Source organism: Spermophilus citellus, assembly GCF_964194105.1.
Source record: "Spermophilus citellus genome assembly, chromosome: 15".
In the NCBI taxonomy this organism is placed as follows: Eukaryota; Metazoa; Chordata; class Mammalia; order Rodentia; family Sciuridae; genus Spermophilus; species Spermophilus citellus.
In genome coordinates this window covers 31,654,462-31,677,011 of record NC_138195.1, presented here as the reverse complement: position 1 = coordinate 31,677,011, position 22,550 = coordinate 31,654,462, and the positions used below count along the sequence as shown (strand labels likewise).

Below are 22,550 nucleotides of genomic sequence, written 5' to 3'. Positions count from 1 at the left end.
TTGCAGTCCCACCAGCAGTGTACAAGTGTACCCTTTTCCCCACATCCCCGCCAACACTTGTTGTTGTTTGACTTCATAATGGCTGCCAATCTTACTGGAGTGAGATGGTATCTTAGGGTGGTTTTGATTTGCATTTCTCTGATTGCTAGAGATGGTGAGCATTTTTTCATGTACTTGTTGATTGATTGTATGTCCTCCTCTGAGAAGTGTCTGTTGAGGTCCTTGGCCCATTTGTTAATTGGGTTATTTGTTATCTTATTGTTTAATTTTTTGAGTTCTTTGTACATTCTGGATATTAGGGCTCTATCGGAGGTGTGGGGGGTAAAGATTTGTTCCCAGGATGTAGGCTCTCTATTTACCTCTTTTATTGTTTCTCTTGCTGAGAAAAAACTTTTTAGTTTAATTAAGTCCCATTTGTTTATTCTTGTTGTTAACTCTTGGGCTATGGGTGTCCTAAAAACTTGTGCACCATGATCAAGTAGGATTCATTCCTGGGATGCAAGGATGGTTCAATATACGGAAATCAATAAATGCTATTCACCACATCAATAGACTTAAAGACAAGAACCACATGATCATCTCGATGGATGCAGAAAAAGCATTTGACAAAGTACAGCATCCCTTTATGTTCAAAACACTAGAAAAACTAGGGATAACAGGAACTTACCTCAACATTGTAAAAGCTGTATATGCTAAACCTCAGGCTAGCATCATCCTAAACGGAGAAAAACTGAAGGCATTTCCTCTAAAATCTGGAACAAGACAGGGATGCCCTCTATCACCACTTCTATTCAATTTAGTTCTCGAAGTACTAGCCAGAGCAATTAGACAGACAAAAGAAATTAAAGGCATAAAAATAGGAAAAGAAGAAATTAAACTATCGCTATTTGCGGATGACATGATAATATACTTAACAGACCCAAAAGAGTCTACAAAGAAGCTGCTAGAGTTAATAAATGAATTCAGCAAAGTGGCAGGGTATAAAATCAACACGCATAAATCAAAGGCATTCCTGTATATCAGCAACAAAACCTCGGAAATGGAAATAAGGAAAACCACTCCATTCACAATATCCTCAAAGAAAATAAGATACTTGGGAATCAACCTAACAAAAGAGGTGAAAGATTTATACAATGAAAACTACAGAACCATAAAGAGAGAGATAGAAGAAGATCTCAGAAGATGGAAAAATGTACCCTGTTCATGGATAGGCAGAACTAACATCGTCAAAATGGCAATATTACCCAAACTTCTCTACAGATTTAATGCGATGCCAATCAAAATCCCAATGGCATTTCTTGTAGAAATAGACAAAGCAATCATGAAATTCATATGGAAAAACAAAAGACCCAGAATAGCAAAAGCAATTCTAAGCAGGAAGTGTGAATCTGGAGGCATAGCGATACCAGAGGTCAAACTGTACTACAAAGCAATAGTAACAAAAACAGCATGGTACTGGTACCAAAACAGGTGGGTAGACCAATGGTACAGAATAGAAGACACAGAGACTAATCCACAAAGTTACAACTATCTTATATTTGATAAAGGGGCTAAAAGCATGCAATGGAGGAAGGATAGCATTTTCAACAAATGGTGCTGGGAAAATTGGAAATCCATATGCAACAAAATGAAATTGAATCCCTTTCTCTCGCCATCCACAAAAATTAACTCAAAATGGATCAGGGAGCTAGGTATCAAATCAGAGACACTGCGTCTGATAGAAGAAAAAGTTGGCTACGATCTACAAATTGTGGGGTCAGGCTCCAAATTAAGTCTCAAATTCTAGTGTCAAGTTCAGCAGGAGTGGTGCATGGCTCTCAACCTTGTGATCATCTCATTTTGCAGTCAGAAAATTGTTTTCTTATACACACTTCATTTTTCATATTGTGTTGATTACATCATATACAGGCTTCCAGTACCAATTCTAAATATTCTTTCATTTGCATCAAATTTAACCACAAAGGATTAAATAGCACCACTTTTACAAATTGCATACCTTTGCTAATGGAAAATGACTTAATATTTTCTTTTGTCCAATGCACTATAAGAAATGCTTGCTGCACCTTCTTTCTATTGATTCTCTCAATTTGATTTTCTGTGTATTTCTTTTGAATAACTCAACTTCTTTCACAATGCCTCCTCTACAATTTTCGACTTTCTTTTTTACTGGAAGAAAGCCATTTTCACATTATGAACATGACCTCAAAAACACTTCACTTCCTTTGCTTGAAAATCCCAGACTCTGAGACAATTGTTAGGCTGTGGTACAAAACAACTTGTCTGAATACAAACATTTTGGTTGTTTTTGTACAATGGTTCACTATTATGGTTTCGCTCCATTTTTTTTCCCCTCAAAGCTAATGTTTTTTTTTTCCACAAAGCCAAATATATTCTTTAATCTAGGTTATCAGTTTTCAAATATTCTTAAGCATAGACTTGTACATGACATTTACATCATTTTCTTGTGCCCGTAGTCTTAAAGATATGTTTGAATATGATTTAGGTAAGACCCTAGACAATATCTTTTTATTAAGTTACTCAAGGTGTCCTTGTGAAACCAGAATCATATGTCTTGACATGGTATTATAAGCATATAATCTAATTACTGTATGTCTCTTTTGTAAATGGAGAAACATAGAAATTAAGATCTTTTAAGTTAAACACAGAAATTAAGATCTTTTAAGTGCAATAGACATTAATTCTAGCTGTGAAGTCCGAGTTGTATAATCATGGGTGAGTCCCTCAATCTTAGTAACCTCCATTTTTTTTCATCAGTGAAAATAAGATCTTATAGGTAAGTTAAAATGTTGTTAATATATTTACTATGTTTCTTGGCATATATTAAGAATTCTATAAATATTGCTTATTTTTTCGTATCTCAGACATTTTTATTCTTTGTCCTCATGTTTCTGAGCATCTTAGTCAAATCTTTTCCCAAAACAAATACATCTTGGGAAAAGACTGCTATAAACATGATTGATGTCCTAGAACACCTTATGGTTTTTCTGTTGGGCTTCCATCAAAGGCTCTGTTTATTAGCACTTGCAGCTGATGATGTTGTTACCCTACCCAGATTCTCCTTGTCTGGCTGGCATAGCCATGTCCTGGTTCCTGTAGAGTTTAGTTGCCGACAATTCACATCTCCACCCATTCCAGAATATCACAATGTCTGAAATGAGTCACCATTCTTCTATTTATTTATTTATTTTGGGGATGTTAACCAGGAATTGAACTCAGGAGCACTAGATGCCACCATTCTTGAAGGTATCTGGCAGGTTATGGACTACCTATTCTCCCCTGGTGACCTGAAACCAATGACTATCTGGTAGTGCTGTGCCACACCCCAGGCTTCTCACCTCTGCAAAGTGCACACTCATGCTCCAGAGCCACGCTTTCCCACAGTCTGAGGTTAAATCTCCGAAACCATATATTTGAAATATTGCAACCCCTGCCCTATAAATTTTCCCCTAGCCTTCACAGGTTTCTCCTAAGGCTATTAATAAATATTAATAATAAGATATTAATAAATATCTTATCAAGCTCTCTTTTTTTTAAAGAAACTAGACCCAGATAAGGCTTACAGTGTCTTCTTGTTAAGACAAGTTAAAAGACAGTGATATCAGCAAGGAGACTACACTGATCCTATAGCACTGACCCTAAATGCGTAGTGCAATATCTGGCACATGGCAAAGGCTCAAACATATTTGCTAATGAATACAAAAAAGTTTTTCCTTAGGTGAAAAATTAAATCTCAATTTATTCCCAGTCCTTGCTAGGCTAATCCTACTTGGCTAAACTCAGTCTATTTGATAAGAAAGAAACTAGAACTCCTGCCCTCCAGCATACACTACAAATTCTCAGAAGTAAGTCTGGGATAGTCAAATATCCCCAAATTGAGGTTTTTTTTTGGTTTTGGGTTTTTTTTTTTTAAACAAGCAATATTAAGACCTGGGCAAAGGACAGAGAGCTGATTATCAAAGAAAAAGAAATGGCTAGATAGCACTTCCCCATCAACCAGTTGCTAATGCCTTTGTGGGAGAAGGAACACACTTTTCAAGACTAGAAATCATCCTCTGGATGGCTCTCTTACAGTCTTTTGGTTGCTTAGGCATGAGAAGAAAGGAAACCTAAAATCTATAAAGGTAAGACACCCCCACTCTCATGGGTACCAGGTCTGTCTGGAGACTCTCCAGAGGAGTCTCTCTCTCTCTCTCTCTCTCTCTCTCTCTCTCTCTCTCTCTCTCTCTCTCTCTCTCTCTCTCCCCCCCCAATCCCTTAAATAAAATTTAATTTCTCTCCTATCCCTTAAGCAAAATTTACTTTCTTGTCTTATCTCAGTGCTTCTCAGGTGTTTAATCTTCAACATGAGGGAATGAGAACCCAATCCTGATTTTTAAGACCCATATCAGTATTTATATACTTGTTATAATAATTTAACTGAAATAGATATTGTTTAATACCATTTTCTTGTCTTCTAGATTCCAATCTTTATAAAGGATAGTGAGTATATACTTCCTATATAATTTCCCCTTTATTCATTTATCCTGCCTGACAGCTTTGAGAGACTCACTGTAGTATCAGGATAAACCCAACACCCTGGGTTTTCATTCTTTGTTGCGCATACTCTATGCTTTGATCCTTGCTCTTTGTACAAGTCCCTCAGTTTAAATAATAGTCAATGTTTAGTTAAATCTTACTGATAGTGCCTTACATGTTTTATATAATTGAAATCTCTAAACAACTGTGTGAGTTAAACATAGATTATTATTCTGGAAGGTTGACAAGTCCTATAGAAAGCAAGGAAAGGGAATCTAATAAGCAGTGACAGTCATAAAATCCATTTTTTTTGCTGTTGTAAGAGCTAACTAATATATCAGTGACGAAATATGTAGGCCAGTGTGAAAGCTGTTATCATGAACCAGTGGTAGGCTTATTTTTTCCCATTGGTAAAAATTGAAAAGACAAGACACAAGTTGCCTCCAGCATGTGATGTTAAATTGGAAAATGCAATGCTTGTATATTACCCAGACCTTTTTACAACAGTAGATAGAAAATGGGCTGTCACTTCTGATATGTAGAACATTATAGCCATGCTAAATCATGATTGTATGATTTGTAGTAACATAATACAGTTTGCAATAATTCCATAAAGAACCATTTAACTTCTAGACTGTCACTAATTCAAAGAGAGATACATTAAAATTTTGTTTTCTATCACTGAAAATTATGTATCTAAATTGCATTTGATTTTGAGGGAAAATGTTTTCTTAATGTAATTCTTTTAAAACTCCCTCCTATGGAACACCTTAATGGTGTATTTTAGATAGAAAGAACATTTATTCTTATCCTCAGGAAGTTAGTGTATGACTTGAAGAAGATGCAATACTTTAAAAACTCACACATTTTATAAATTATTTCCAAAATTTAATTTTGTTTTTAAATTACCATTGTTAAGTGAACGAGAAAGACATATATGTAATCTATTCTTCTATTCGAAGGGACCTAAACATCTTTTAGCCTAGTGCAATTCCTTTGATTTAACAGATGAAGAAATTGAGACCTGCAGAATTTGAATGAGTTGCCTAATCAAGGAACAGTAGAGTGGAGGAATTGGAGGATTGATGTTTAAGTCACTGAGTATTCCCTTGAATACTGATAGTCTATTACCAATTTTCATTGTATCAGACAGTTGTCAGGAATCTAGAATTCATTCAAATAGACATTGTTACATAAAGTAATTAGTTTCTTGGCTTCTAACAAATGCCTCCTTATCATTCAGTACAGTTGAGATACCATTCAGACTAGGAGTAAAAAATAAAATTACTGATATAGTAACATTACAACCAAAAAAAAAAAAAAGCCGCAGAAGTTAAAAAGAGCATTAATTTTCATGAGTGTTTGAAGATAAGAGGAAATTAACAGGGTAATAGAAAATACTTTCATAAATATTCTGAAATTTATGGATATTTAACAAGGCTTTGTGTTGGAAGCACTGAGTCTGTCTTAGGTCAGTTCAAAAGGCACAGCTTCCCTTTGCCTGAGTGAAGCCTCACCACTGGGTGAGCAGCCATGATTGGAGCTACACATTGAAGAGAGGAAACAATCCAGTTGAAGGGCTTAGAAAGCCAGTGTGAGACTGAGGGAGAATAAAAGAATGCAGAGGTGGAGATGTGTTTTCTTGAAGAAATTAGGTAAGAATATAGAACAGAATACAAGGATGAAGGAAGACATGTGCCCATCTGGGAAAAGTTGTTGGAGATAGATGGTTAGTCATGAAATACCAACAAAAGGAAGAAAATGAGTCAGATGGGATAAATCCAAGCCAGGATCAACAAATAGCAGCTGCTGGTATCTAGACTTTCTATAGAGTAGACATAGTAGGAGGAAGAAGTCAGAACCATCAGCTGTTTGTGTAAAGAGATTTTCCTAAATCAGGTATTGATTACTCAGAAGGGTTGTTTGGGAGTTTGGTTTAGAATCTAGTTTTAGGATAAAATTGATTGATTTTCTTGTAAAGAAACAGCATGGCTACCAGCAATTCTGAAATAAATAATGGTTACACATGAATGGTTTCAAGTTGGTTCTTGGTGCCTCCCTCTGACTGAGCTCTTAGCTCTACTCTGAATTAGCATTTCTTTTATGCAAGAAGTGTTCTGGTTTTTCAGCCAAGTAGCTTTCTTAACCTCCTTATCTGTAGCTGGTTGGAGATTCAGAGTCTTCCACATTTTGAATGGGATGGCTTTTCTTTTGCTCAAGCTGTTATAATTACTTAAAAATTGTATAGATTTTCTTGATTCTAATTTTAATGCACTCCATTAGAAAAAAAAATTGTATGCCCTCAAATCTCCTTGAGATAAGCTTCTCTTTCATTTGACCTAAGAGTCAAAATGCTTTTAGATTTCTGGAAGTGCTTTTATTTAGCCAAGAGATTCTGAGAGGCATAGCCTTCCGATTATTATAAGCTACTCTGTCTAGATTAAAAGTTGTCAAGGAACATCCTTGCTAATTTCTGAGGGCCGAAAGGGGTCTTACACCTGTATAACTGATGTCTTGACACATGAACAAAATTTTATTTTATCTTTTTTCCTGAAATGGTTCCTTCCTTTACATGTCTACTGAAGCCAGCAGAAGCTGGAAATGAGAAACAGTTTTTATTCTCTCACCCTACCTGTACTGGGTTAGTAACATTTCTTCTACATTATGCTTGCAAACAAACTGAGCAGATCATTCAGTTCTTACCAACTTACCTCATCATATAGAAACCGGTTGCCCCTTTCAACATTCTACCTAGATATAACCTTGACCAAATTCACTTTTCACACTATTACAGATGGATATTGACACAACTTCTTTCATGTTTACCTTTTTGTCTAGTTTTCAACAAGGATTTCTATTTTTCCTTTTTAGCCTTCCCTCTCAATCTCCTCAGTACCCTTGTATCTTTTTTTCATCATCCAATTCCAAGTCAATGTCACACATTTTATTAATTTATTTATTGTAATGACATCATCACACTACCAGATCCCAGTTACAATAGCAGTTGGGGTTCAAGAAGACAAAAAAAAAAAACTAGTATGGATATTATTATATAGTAATTTATAGAAGAAAAAAAATTCTCAAACTTGTGAAAAAAAGTGGGGGAAATTAATGTTCAGACTCAAGAGTTGAAGGTTAAAATGATTCCCAACCATCTTTCTTGTAGTCAGGCAGATCCAGCTGCAAAGGGTGACTCTGAGGGAACGCTTAGGGAGAACTTTATTGAAGTCTGTTGATTTTGCATTTGATTTTGGCCTGGGGTCAATTTGGTCAACAAAGCCAGCTTGTGGGAAAATTGTAGGAGGTGGAATGGAGGAGAGCAATACTTAGTTTCTATTTGTAGGGTAATTCTCTGTTTCTAACTTGACACCTTAAAAGAGTGATGACTGCTACTTCAATTCTCCCTTCCAAACCATGAGTAAATTGTTTTCTTTTGGCTAAATCAAACCTGGTAAGATACAGGAAAGGTTATTCAAATTTTCATTATACAAAAATATATAACTGTATAGAAAATATCTACAGCATGTTCCATGGTCTTGGAAGGAAACCATACAAAAAAGGAGGCTTGAAGCTTAGGTCTTATTAGTTTCCAATCAAATATTTTATATATATATATATATATATATATATATATATATATAAATGGCAGGAAATAAATACAATTATACTATTTTTATATTTTACATGAAGTACTATTTTATTAAATCTAATGTGGTGAAAAATTAGAGATACATATTTCATCTCCTGGGAAAACATTTTAAAATTTTGAGAAGAGACTAGGTAAAAAAACAATAGACAAATCAACACAGAATAACAAAATATGTTTTATTATTAGAAAATTAGGCAAGTTGAATTAAAAAGTTGAAATAAAAGAGCAACAATACAAGAACAAACAAATGAACAATAAGACAGGTAGCCATTAAATAAAAATACCTAATGTAAACAAATTGTTGATAAAAACATTAAATAAAAGCAAACTAAATATTTCAACCTAAACACTCTAAAATTTATGTAAAGTAAGGAATTGCTGATATTTCTATAAGAAACATACTTTAAATTAAAAAGACAAATATTTGAAAGTAAAAGGATGAAAAAATTTAATTTGTTAATCATAAAATACATTAAAATAATTATTTTGCTATAAACAAAACAGGCTTTCAACAATTGTGAATCTGTATGTAACTACTACTAACTGCATGGAAACACATGAAGTAACATAATAATAATAGTAAATATTTAAAAAAGAAAGTTGCAATCTAAGTAGGAGATCTTGACATTCTCAGTAATTGATGGAATGAATATTAGACACAGAAGCAGGAAGAAGGTATTAATGAAACTAACTATTGGACTTAATTAACAACCTGTCCATTAGTATTTGAACTCATTTATAAATTATATGTTCTTTTTTTTTTATTGGTTGTTCACAACATTACAAAGTTCTTGACATTGCTAGTTGAGACACAAAATCTACAAATCATAAAAACTATATCAATATATTTATTGAAATTAATGTTTAAATCTGCAAGAAAAACCACAAATAAGTTCCAATGGAAATCTGAGAAAAAGTATTTACATATCATAGACTAATTTTTCTAATTTATTAAATATAATAAAATATGAGGAAAATTTTTAAAAAATCAATAGAAAAATTGGAAAATGAAGAATTCATAGCAAAATATAGAATTCTTGTTTTTTTTTTTTTTGGAGGTTGGAAACCAAATTTAATTGTGGATGTCTATCCAAATTATAGGATAATAAAAGTAATTGAGTAATTGTATTTTTTGGGCAAAATTTGACTTTACAGTAACATTTAATTCTCCTTCTAAATAAGAATCTACTACTCCAGGTATCACCATGATGGCCCCTTTTAAATTGTTACTTCCCAAAATTAAACCTATACTTTCTCTAGGGATTGGCCCCAAAATACCAGTAGGAATTTGTTGTGGTTCTGGATGTTCAGTAGCAGGCTCATTTGAAGATGGAATGGATCCTGAAGGGAACTCACTTCTACTTTCAGAATGTGGGGGTGGGTGGAGGAAATCCAGCTCTTGGGGGAAGGTCTTGAGAAAAACACTTCCATGCATAGACATCTGGCATTGGAAAAAATGGAGGGGGTGGTGGGCCTGGTGGAAAATAATCTTGAGGTGCTCCATACCTGTTTCCTGGAGGAGGCAGAGGGGAAAATGGTCCTCTTCTCGTGAACTGACTCCTTGGGTCCACAGGAAACAATTCACCTCTGACTGGAGGGAAAGGTGCCAACAATGAGCCAGAGCCAGTTGCTTGGTTTTCAGCAGAGAGAGATGAATCAGGCACATTGGTATCACCAGGATCAAATTTGGTCTCCTTTCTACTGGATTGACTTAGGCCAATCCTCTTTATCCAAAGAAGGCATATTAGAACTTCTGAGTTCTGCTGGTCGAGATGGTCTGCCATAATTCGAATAACATCCACCTTGCCAAGGAGGACCCAATGATGAGGGACCATTGGGGGAATTCTTTCTGCCCAATGCTGCCTTTGAAACACCAAGTGCACAGGGATCTTTCTCTACAAGTTCAAATTGAAGCTCCCTTTCAGTTAACTTTTGTCCATTGCGAGCCTTTTGTTTCATGAAATAATGGAGGTTTCTTTCAGCAATCCAAGCCGCCAATTCACTCTCATGTGCTTTTTTCTCAGAGTAAATAATCTTCCCCTGACAGGACTGAATGGTTCTCTCCAATTCTTCTTCAAGATATTTGGCTCGTTTTCTGTTGGTCTCCAGCTCTTTCTTCATATGGCCCATCTCTTCTTTGACCTTGGAAAGTTTCTTCTCTTGCTCCACCTGGTAATTTTCCTCTACTCTGAGTTTCCCATAGAGTTTCATCATATTTTCTTGATAGTGTTCCATTATGACTTTAAATTTCTGCTGAAGGTTCTCATTCTCACCTTCAAGCCGTGTATTCTCTGACAGTAAGGTTGCCTGTTCAGTCTTCAGACTTCTAATCTGTTCTCTAAGGTCTTCCTTTGTTTTCTCTACTTCAGATAAGAAAGCACAAGTTTGATATCTTTGTCCTTCTAAGTTTTCTAAGGAGGCCTTTAGCTTAGCACCATCAATCAGTTTCTTTAAAGCTCCTTTTGGCTCATCATCCAAGTGAGCACCAATTCTTGATTCACTCCTCATTCCCCATTCCAAGTTGCCAACATCTGTTTGGGCTCCCGCGCTTGGAGAAGACCTATCTTTCATCTTCAGCAAGCCTTCAGTCAGAGACTCCTCGTGATTTTCTTTATCACTTTGAACTTTTCCTGCATGGACTTGAGAGTCTTCCAATGTGGTGCTCTCTTTACATTGGACACATCCTTGTTCCCTCCATGCTTCAGCTTCTCCTTTTATGATTGGTTTCTGACATTGCCGAAGCTGGGAACTTACATCCAAAGCTTCTTTCATTGCCAGCTGAAGTCCTTCCTCACTCATTTGAAGCAGTCTCAGGTTTGTTTTACTTTCAGTTATTTGTGATCCGAGGGATCCTAATTCACCTTCGAGGGACTTTATCCTTCTCGATATATCTGCCATGATTTCATCCTGTTGACAATGTTTGGCCTTTTGCTCTTCTAGCTCTTTTTCTAGAAAGAGTCTTTCATCCCCATGGCTAGGTTTGGACCTCTGCAGCTTTTCATAGGTTGCCTTTAAATTTGGGGCTTCTCTTGGACCCTTCTCAAAACTGCCACCCTTTAAAGTTGACTCTATGCCTTCATGCTCTTTTTGAATAAGGCTAACTTTTTCAAGTAGTTCACATTTTTCTTCAATTCTTCTGGAAAGTTTTAGAGCCAGCTGTTTTTCTCTTCCCACATAAAGCCTGCTTTTAACACACTGAAAACTTCTTAACAAAAACAAGAGAAGAGAAAAACATCCAATAGCTCTACACATCACCAAATCCCAAGGAACGCCATAAGGATTAGGGCCTGGTTTCATGTCTTCAGACAATGCTGCCACAACCCTTCCTACTTCTTCCAGGACCACCCTCTAATATGGCTGTGGACACTCAGGTGTTTGCTCAGGAATTCCAACCTGCACCAGGCAACGGAGCAGACCACTGAGAACCCCTGCAAGGGGGGGGGTTGTGATGTGGGGAGCCGGGGTGAAGGACTCCCAGGAGCCTTGTGGTGCTCAAGTGCCCATCAGGGGTGTCTTGGCCCCTTCCTTCCCTACCCAGTGCATCCTGAAGTGCCAGGGGTTCAGGTCCCTTCCACTCCAGCCAGAGAGGAGTCCTCTCCATGCCACTCACCCCTGAGTTTGGTTTAGGCTAGGCCAAGATGGAGCTTCTTATGAAATTTCTATACAGTCATAACACCACTCAGTTTGATGTCATGCAAATTCTAAAGCTTTCTAAACTGTCTCAACAGATTTTAGGTCATATTCTTATATGTGTACTGCTTGCCCTTTTGTTTTAATGACCCATTCCTTTCCCTGCTTTTGTCCTCTCCCTTTTTTCTTCCTTCCTTCCTTCCTCCCTCCCTTTCTTCATTTTTTCCTTGTTTTCTTCCTTTCATCCTTCCTCCCTTCCTCCCTCCCTCCCTTCTTTTTTCTCCCTTCCCTCCCTTTTCTTTTCTTGCAGTATTGGGCTTTAAATTCCAAGGCCTTCTGCATGCTTGGCCAGCTCACTACCACTGAGCTACCTCCCCAGACCTGCTGACTCTTTCTAGGATGGTCATTTGAATTATTTCTAACAGAAAAAACTCTCATGATACACTACTTTCTTTCTTTCTTTTTTCTTTTTAATTTTTTAGCTGGGTCAATGACTTATGTTTCTTTTTTTTAAGTTTACCCTTAATATTGTTTTTATTAAGTTTTAGTTTTATAGAGCAAGCAACCATAAAAATTAAACAACTGGTTAAATAAGAACTGTTATTTTAGATCATTGTACTGTCATTTTTTTAACTTTATTTTTTTTATTTTTTTTAGTTATACATGACAGCAGAATGTATTTTGACATATAATACATACATGGAATGTACATACATCATTCATATTGTCTATTCTATTCTGTTGCCCTTCCTGTCCTCCTTACTCCTCCCCTCTTCTCCCATCCTTTCTCTCTATCCAATCTAATGTGACATACTTTTTTTTCTTTTTCTCATTACAACATCATATATGTATTCTGTATAACAATGAGCTTCTCCTTCCATTTTCCGTGCAACTCCCCTTCTCCCTCTTTTTCCCTCCCACCTTTCTTCCCTATTAGTGGTAGTCTTCTTCTCATGCTCTTATTCCCTATCCCATTTTGAGTTACCCCCCTTATATCAGAGAAGACATTCAGCATTTGTTTTTTAGGGATTGGCTCACTTCACTTAGCATAATCTGCTCTAATGCCATCCATTTGCCTGCAAATGCCATGATCGTGTTATTTTTTAGTGCTGAGTAATATTCCATTGTGTATAAATGCCACCTTTTTTAATCCATTCATCTATTGAAGGGCATCTAGGTTGGTTCCACATTCTAGCTATTATGAATTGTGCTGCTATAAACATTGATGTGGCTGTGTCCCTGTAGTATGTTCTTTTTAGATCTTTTTGCTATAGTCCGAGAAGGGGAATAGCTGGGTCAAATGGTGGTTCCATTCCCAGCTTTCTAAGTAATCTCCATACTGCTTTCCAAATTGGCTGCACCAATTTGCAGTCCCACCAGCAATGTATGAGTGTATCTTTTTCCCCACAACCTCACCAGTACTTATTGTTGTTTGACTTCATAATGGCTGCCATTCTTATTGGAGTGAGATGGTATCTTAGAGTAGTTTCAATTTTAATTTCTCTGATTGCTAGAGATGGTGAGCATTTTTTCATGTATTTGTTGATTGATTGTATATCCTATTCTGAGAAGTTTCTGTTCAAGTCCTTGGCCCATTTGTTGATTGGGTCATTTAATTTTTGTTGTTTAACTTTTTGGGTTCTTTATTTTTTTTTATTTTTTTTATTGGTTGTTCACAACATTACAAAGCTCTTGACATATCATATTTCATACATTAGATTGAAGTGGGTTATGAACCCCCAATTTTACCCCAAATGCAGATTGCAGAATCACGTCAGTTACACATCCACAATTTTACATAATACCCTAATAGTAATTGTTGTATTCTGCTACCTTTCCTATCCCCTACTATCCCCCCTCCCCTCCCCTCCCAACTTCTCTCTCTACCCCATCTACTGTAATTCATTTCTCTCTTTGTTTATTTTCCCATTCCCCTCACAACCTCTTATATGTAATTTTGTTTAGCAATAAGGGTCTCCCTTCATTTCCCTGCAATTTCCCTTTTCTCTCCCTTTCCCTCTCATCTCCAGTCTCTGTTTAATGTTAATCTTTTCTTCCTACTCTTCCTCCCTGCTCTGTTCATAGTTGCTCTCATTATATCAAAGAAGACATTTGGTATTTGTTTTTTAGGGTTTGGCTAGCTTCACTAAGCATAATCTGCTCTAGTGCCATCCATTTCCCTGAAAATTCTATGATTTTGTCATTTTTTATTGCTGCGTAGTACTCCATTGTGTATAGATGCCACATTTTTTTTATCCGTTCATCTATTGAAGGGCATCTGGGTTGGTTCCACAGTCTAGCTATTGTGAATTGTGCTGCTATGAACATCGATGTGGCAGTGTCCCTGTAGCATGCTCTTTTAAGGTCTTCAGGGAATAGTCCGAGAAGGGCAATAGCAGGGTCAAATGGTGGTTCCATTCCCAGCTTTCCCAGGAATCTCCAAACTGCTTTCCAAATTGGCCGCACCAATTTGCAGTCCCACCAACAATGAACAAGTGTACCCTTTTCTCCACATCCTCGCCAGCACTTGTTGTTGTTTGACTTCATAGTGGCTGCCATTCTTACTGGAGTGAGATGGTATCTTAGGGTGGTTTTGATTTGCATTTCTCTGACTGCTAGAGATGGAGAGCATTTTTTCATGTACTTGTTGATTGATTGTATATCCTCCTCTGAGAAGTGTCTGTTCAGGTCCTTGGCCCATTTGTTGATTGGGTTATTTGTTATCTTATTGTCTAATTTTTTGAGTTCTTTGTATACTCTGGATATGAGATAGGTATATTTTAGCTTGACAATATTGATCAGTTCACTATCAATAATGGTAGACAGTGGTTTAATTTCCTTTAGTTATATTCCCACTGAGCATCTGCCAAATGTATCCATATACTGTTCCAAATGCTGTGCTGGGAGAACAGTAGAGAACAAGATCTGCAAAGCATTTTCCATTATGGAGCCCACATATTTGTGAAGGAAAACAGGAAACAGACAAATGCATGCACAAATTAATTTTGGGTAGTTATAACTGCCATGGATAAAAAAAACAGAGTAATGAGATAAGGAGTGGATTGGAGTAGAGCTAATTTAGATAGTGGGAAGGTAATATTGGATTAGAACTATCTTAATGGACAGGTAAGATGTCTCTAGGGAGTGGACATATGCACAGAGTTTAAATAAAACAGGGAGTAAGTCAGGTTAGGCTCTATGAGAAGGAATCAGGAAATCAGCCATATTTTGTTGAATTGTTTATTTTCTGGTCAATTTCCTGTTACCTAGAAGTTTTGATCTTGAATCTGTGACTAGGGCGAAATGAAAACAGGAAAGAGGTGGGTTAAATATTTTTACACTCAATGTATCTAGGAGAAAATCAAAGTTCTGAGGAGTTAATGAACTTATCCAGGATGATAGAGCCAGTAAGTGGCATATTTGGAACTTGAAGTTTGAGATGTTTAACTGCAAAATCTGGTAATTACTTAAAGGCAAATGCCACAGTTAGTAAGTAAGAAATGGTACACAAATGCTTCATGAGGAAACTCTGGTCTTCAAAGAGAAGATAATATTTGGAGTCAATAAAACATAGTAGGATGTATTCTAGGTTAGGCACCATGAGCAATGGTACAGAAGTATGATTTTGTGGGCTTGGCAAACAGTGAAGGTAGGTATCAGACACAGGAAAGAGAAGACTAGCATGGGTGGTAATGTAGGGGTACTGGGGAATATTAGAAAAAGAGCAGACCAGGAAGCTGATCCCTCCTAAGGCAGGCTAGGGGCAAACACACTGTGTTACTTGGTTGATCATCAAGCTATAATCTATGATTTTATGTAAATCTTTTAGAATCAATTTATATTTTCAATTTGTCAGATATGGGCACTGTCCAAATTGCCTTTCCTTGGTCCTTCAAAAAAAAAAAAAAAAAGATGGAAAGAAAGAAAAGATTTAAGGTGGAAAGGAGAAATCTAATATTCTTGAGTTAGCAAGCAGTTTTGTATTCTTTTCTTCCTACACTCTTAGTGGCTTTTTATATGTCTGTGTTTTGTGGCTTTGGTCTTTTCTGGAGAATAAGAAAAATAAGAAAAAATAAGGAAAAAATAAATCTTATTGTGCAAAAACAATAAGATTTATATGTATATATATAATACATATATATAAATATGTGTGTATACACACACATATAAATGCTAAAGTTTATAAGGAATGAAAAAATCTCTTCTAAACCTCAGAAGAAAAAGTGATAAAATGACTAAAAACTAAGTTTAAATGACAATGTACAAGATTTGTGTGAAGAGCATTTTAAACATTATGAAAGATGGAAATATGACTTGCACAATTGAAACCATGTCTTGTTTCTACAAAGATCATCATAAATATATTAATTTTCTTAATTAATATATAAATTAATATAATTATAATCAAATATCTCTAAAATGTTTTCCTTGAACAAGATAAGCTGCTGATAATTTTATGAAAAAAAAACTGGAAGCAACAATGGTCAAGAAAAATTATAGAGCAGAGGAAGCGCTGCGCAGCGCCGCGCCGCGTGAGGAGGCCGAGCCGGCGAGGAGGCCTTGAGCTCGCGGCCCGGCGAGGGCGGCCGCGGCCCCAAGCCCCGCTCCCGGACGCCGCGCGGCCCAGCCGAGTGGCGACTCCCGAGGAGGGGACCCCGGTGCCGGGGGAAGGGAAGAGAGGAGGCCGCGCCGAGGGGAGGCGGCGAGCCCGCGGGCCCGGAGGCCTCGGCCGCGTCACAGCACCCACATGGCCTCCGGAGTGGGCGCGGCCTTGGAGGAGCTGCCTCACGACGGCACGTGTGACGAGTGCGAGCCCGACGAGGCTCCGGGGGCCGAGGAAGTGTGCCGAGAATGCGGCTTCTGCTACTGTCGCCGCACGCCGAGGCGCACAAGGAGAAGTTCCTCAGTCACCACCTGGCAGAGTACATCCATGGCGCCCAGGCCTGGACCTCGCGAGCCGGCGGGGAGGGGGCCGGGAAGGAAGAGGTCGGGGCCAAGGTGGAGCAGGACGGGGAGGTAGAAAGCGAGGCCGGGGAAGAGAGCGAGTCGGAGGAGGACAGTGAGTCGGAGGAAGACAGCGAGGACGAGAGCGACGAAGAGAGCGACGAGGACAGTGAGGAAGAAATGGAGGATGAGCAAGAGAGCGAGGCCGAGGAAGACAACCAAGAAGGAGAGTCGGAGGCAGAAGGGGAAACCGAGGCAGAAAGCGAATTCGACCCAGAAATAGAAATGGAAGCCGAGAGAGTGGCCAAGAGGAAGTGCCCAGACCATGGGCTGGATTTGAGCACGTATTGCCAGGAAGATAGGCAGCTCATCTGTGTCCTGTGTCCAGTCATTGGGGCTCACCAGGGCCACCAGCTCTCCACTCTAGATGAAGCCTTCGAAGAATTGAGAAGCAAAGACTCAGGAGGACTGAAGGCAGCCATGATAGAATTGGTGGAAAGGTTAAAGTTCAAGAGCTCAGATCCTAAAGTAACTCGGGACCAGATGAAGGTGTTTATACAACAAGAATTTAAGAAAGTTCAGAAAGTGATTGCTGATGAGGAACAGAAGGCTCTTCATCTAGTGGATATCCAGGAGGCAATGGCCACAGCTCATGTAACTGAGATACTGGCAGACATTCAGTCCCATATGGATAGGCTGATGACTCAAATGGCCCAGGCCAAGGAACAATTTGATACCGCTAATGAATCAGCTGAGCCAAAGGCAGAGTTTTCAGCGGGCACAACATCTTTGTATGTGGTGCTGAGGATCAAATCCGGGCTGCACGCATGCCAGGAGAGCGCGCTACCGCTGAGCCATATCCCCAGCCCAATGAGTTTTGCGTTTGTGCAAGAGAACCTGGCCTCAGAATAAACCAGTGAATGGAAGAGTTAAGATGTAATCCAGGTTGCAGGTATTATCCAACCTGACAGAAAATAGGAGAGACAATTGGACCATTATTTGGTCACCTATCCAAGGCTCTTGATTAATTTTCATCAGTATATGAAAAGGGTATTTCTTCTTATTTTAATTTCATCCTCCCTAGAATTAAGAAAGCATGTCACTAAATAAATTTCTAGATAGACAAGAGAGTACTTTATAGTCATCATTTCCTTTAACTCTACTATCAGCATTTATTAACTCCATTTGACAGATGGTATATTGAGATGCAGAGAACTGTGGAGAGTCTGACCCAATGTTATCTAGTGAATAAAAAATAGAGCCAGGATTCAGTTAAGTTTGTCCTATTCCAGCACCTGTGCTTTCTCCCTAGAATGTTTTGGATGCCAGGTGTGTTTTTGTTGCTATGACAAAAATACCTGGCCAGAACAGCTTAGAGGAGAAAAAGGTTATTTTGAGCTTATAGTTCAGAGATTCATTTCACGAGCAGCTGACTCTATCACTCTGCGTGAGGCAAAGCACCTTGGCAAAAGGCATGGTGGAGAAAAGCTGCTCACCTCATAGTATCCGGGAAACAGAGACTCCAGTGATCCACTTCCTTTAGCCATGTTCCACCTGCCTACAGTTATTACCCAGTACAGTAGCCCTTTCAAATTACTAATCCACTGATTAGGTTATGGCTCTCATAATTTCATCCATTTACCTCCTGCATTAACACAGGGGCTTTGGGGGGACACCTCATATCCCAGTCATATGATTCTGCCCTAGCATCCAAAATCTCATGTACATCTCAGTGAAAAACAAGATACCCTATATTAATGAGTTGGTGGTGCTTCTTTTCTTCAAGAGTCTATATCCATAAGTCCCTATAGTCTTAACAGTTCCAGCCTTCAAGATTCCTTCTCCAAGAGTTCCCATAGTCTTAACAGCTCATGCCTTGCCCTAAAATCCAAGTCTAAAGTGTCTTCTGAGACTCAAGGCAAATTCTTGGCTTTGAGCCCCTATAAAGATCAAAAGCAAGTTACATGTCAGAATGAACCCAACTTCTATGTATAACTACAAAGCTCTAATTTAAAAAGGAAAAAAAAAAAGCAAGTTACATGTATCTAGTATGTAATGTCACAGAATAAACACTAAGCATCCCATTTGTATCTGTGGAAAAACTAGAATTCAGTGTTCTTGCATGCCTAAGACACTGTACCATGTAGAGGTGATCATTTTGTATCTTAATAAATAAAAAAGTTCAACAGATTTAACTTAAGAGATCAATAGTTTATCATTGTCTCAAATTGGACCCTTATTTTTATTCTGTGTGTTGATTAGATCGTTCCTTCAAAATTAAAGATTTATTCTGTGTGATGATTAGATCGTTCCTTCAAAATTAAAAATTGGATTTTGTGAAAAAAAAAAGAAAAATTATAAAATAGAAGAGCAATGAGTTAGGCTTAGTCCTATGGCATAGTAAATTATAAACATAAATTAAAATGATGTGGTACTTGATGCTAAATACAGATAAATTAATAAAGTATAGCCCATAAATAGATGCAAATACACAAATATATATTTAGGATATGGTAAAAATAGTATTGCTTATCAGTAGGGTGAATTCTTCAGTAAGAATTAAACAATTATCTAGAAGAAGATAAAGAAATCAGAGAAGGGCTGGAAAAAAATAGACACACACACACACACACACATGTGTATAGGAAAGCCTTGCTAGTTGAGACACAAAATCTACAAATCATAAAAACTATATCAATATATTTATTGAAATTAATGTTTAAATTAATTAATGTTTAAATTAATTAAATTAATTAATGTTAAATTAATGTTAAAGACTGCTATAAACATGATTGATGTCCTAGAACACCTTATGGTTTTTCTATTGGGCTTCCATCAAAGGCTCTGTTTATTAGCACTTGCAGCTGATGATGTTGTTACCCTACCCAGATTCTCCTTGTCTGGCTGGCATAGCCATGTCCTGGTTCCTGTAGAGTTTAGTTGCCGACAATTCACATCTCCACCCATTCCAGAATATCACAATGTCTGAAATGAGTCACCATTCTTCTATTTATTTATTTATTTGGGGGATGTTAACCAGGAATTGAACTCAGGAGCACTAGATGCCACCATTCTTGAAGGTATCTGGCAGGTTATGGACTACCTATTCTCCCCTGGTGACCTGAAACCAATGACTATCTGGTAGTGCTGTGCCACACCCCAGGCTTCTCACCTCTGCAAAGTGCACACTCATGCTCCAGAGCCACGCTTTCCAACAGTCTGAGGTTAAATCTCCGAAACCATATATTTGAAATATTGCAACCCCTGCCCTATAAATTTTCCCCTAGCCTTCACAGGTTTCTCCTAAGGCTATTAATAAATATTAATAATAAGATATTAATAAATATCTTATCAAGCTCTCTTTTTTTTAAAGAAACTAGACCCAGATAAGGCTTACAGTGTCTTCTTGTTAAGACAAGTTAAAAGACAGTGATATCAGCAAGGAGACTACACTGATCCTATAGCACTGACCCTAAATGCGTAGTGCAATATCTGGCACATGGCAAAGGCTCAAACATATTTGCTAATGAATACAAAAAAGTTTTTCCTTAGGTGAAAAATTAAATCTCAATTTATTCCCAGTCCTTGCTAGGCTAATCCTACTTGGCTAAACTCAGTCTATTTGATAAGAAAGAAACTAGAACTCCTGCCCTCCAGCATACACTACAAATTCTCAGAAGTAAGTCTGGGATAGTCAAATATCCCCAAATTGAGGTTTTTTTTTGGTTTTGGGTTTTTTTTTTTTTTAAACAAGCAATATTAAGACCTGGGCAAAGGACAGAGAGCTGATTATCAAAGAAAAAGAAATGGCTAGATAGCACTTCCCCATCAACCAGTTGCTAATGCCTTTGTGGGAGAAGGAACACACTTTTCAAGACTAGAAATCATCCTCTGGATGGCTCTCTTACAGCCTTTTGGTTGCTTAGGCATGAGAAGAAAGGAAACCTAAAATCTATAAAGGTAAGACACCCCCACTCTCATGGGTACCAGGTCTGTCTGGAGACTCTCCAGAGGAGTCAGTCTCTCTCTCTCTCTCTCTCTCTCTCTCTCTCTCTCTCTCTCTCTCTCTCTCTCTCTCTCTCTCTCTCTCTCTCTCTCTCTCTCTCTCTCTCTCTCTCTCTCTCCCCATCCCTTAAATAAAATTTACTTTCTCTCCTATCCCTTAAGCAAAATTTACTTTCTTGTCTTATCTCAGTGCTTCTCAGGTGTTTAATCTTCAACATGAGGGAATGAGAACCCAATCCTGATTTTTAAGACCCATATCAGTATTTATATACTTGTTATAATAATTTAACTGAAATAGATATTGTTTAATACCATTTTCTTGTCTTCTAGATTCCAATCTTTATAAAGGATAGTGAGTATATACTTCCTATATATTTTCCCCTTTATTCATTTATCCTGCCTGACAGCTTTGAGAGACTCACTGTAGTATCAGGATAAACCCAACACCCTGGGTTTTCATTCTTTGTTGCGCATACTCTATGCTTTGATCCTTGCTCTTTGTACAAGTCCCTCAGTTTAAATAATAGTCAATGTTTAGTTAAATCTTACTGATAGTGCCTTACATGTTTTATATAATTGAAATCTCTAAACAACTGTGTGAGTTAAACATAGATTATTATTCTGGAAGGTTGACAAGTCCTATAGAAAGCAAGGAAAGGGAATCTAATAAGCAGTGACAGTCATAAAATCCATTTTTTTGCTGTTGTAAGAGCTAACTAATATATCAGTGACGAAATATGTAGGCCAGTGTGAAAGCTGTTATCATGAACCAGTGGTAGGCTTATTTGTTCCCATTGGTAAAAATTGAAAAGACAAGACACAAGTTGCCTCCAGCATGTGATGTTAAATTGGAAAATGCAATGCTTGTATATTACCCAGACCTTTTTACAACAGTAGATAGAAAATGGGCTGTCACTTCTGATATGTAGAACATTATAGCCATGCTAAATCATGATTGTATGATTTGTAGTAACATAATATAGTTTGCAATAATTCCATAAAGAACCATTTAACTTCTAGACTGTCACTAATTCAAAGAGAGATACATTAAAATTTTGTTTTCTATCACTGAAAATTATGTATCTAAATTGCATTTGATTTTGAGGGAAAATGTTTTCTTAATGTAATTCTTTTAAAACTCCCTCCTATGGAACACCTTAATTGTGTATTTTAGATAGAAAGAACATTTATTCTTATCCTCAGGAAGTTAGTGTATGACTTGAAGAAGATGCAATACTTTAAAAACTCACACATTTTATAAATTATTTCCAAAATTTAATTTTGTTTTTAAATTACCATTGTTAAGTGAACGAGAAAGACATATATGTAATCTATTCTTCCATTCGAAGGGACCTAAACATCTTTTAGCCTAGTGCAATTCCTTTGATTTAACAGATGAAGAAATTGAGACCTGCAGAATTTGAATGAGTTGCCTAATCAAGGAACAGTAGAGTGGAGGAATTGGAGGATTGATGTTTAAGTCACTGAGTATTCCCTTGAATACTGATAGTCTATTACCAATTTTCATTGTATCAGACAGTTGTCAGGAATCTAGAATTCATTCAAATAGACATTGTTACATAAAGTGATTAGTTTCTTGGCTTCTAACAAATGCCTCCTTATCATTCAGTACAGTTGAGATACCATTCAGACTAGGAGTAAAAAATAAATAAAATTACTGATATAGTAACATTACAACCAAAAAAAAAAAAAGCCGCAGAAGTTAAAAAGAGCATTAATTTTCATGAGTGTTTGAAGATAAGAGGAAATTAACAGGGTAATAGAA

At 37.3% G+C, this 22,550-nt stretch overlaps 1 protein-coding gene and 1 pseudogene across 2 annotated transcripts; one reads left to right on the top strand and one right to left on the bottom strand.

The window, feature by feature from the left end:
- Positions 1–9,549: 9,549 nt before the first annotated feature.
- LOC308634379 (melanoma inhibitory activity protein 2-like) lies at positions 9,550–11,482 on the bottom strand (the record flags this gene model as incomplete). Its single annotated transcript, XM_081268217.1, has 2 exons — positions 9,550–10,080; positions 10,133–11,482. The coding sequence occupies 2 exons, from the start codon at positions 11,480–11,482 to the stop codon at positions 9,550–9,552; spliced, it is 1,881 nt and encodes a 626-aa protein (XP_081124343.1).
- Positions 11,483–16,320: 4,838 nt separating this feature from the next.
- On the top strand, positions 16,321–19,748 carry LOC308634378 (tripartite motif-containing protein 44-like; annotated as a pseudogene). Its single transcript has 2 exons — positions 16,321–17,550; positions 19,601–19,748. The product of its transcript is annotated as a tripartite motif-containing protein 44-like (transcript).
- The last annotated feature ends 2,802 nt before the right edge of the window (positions 19,749–22,550 follow it).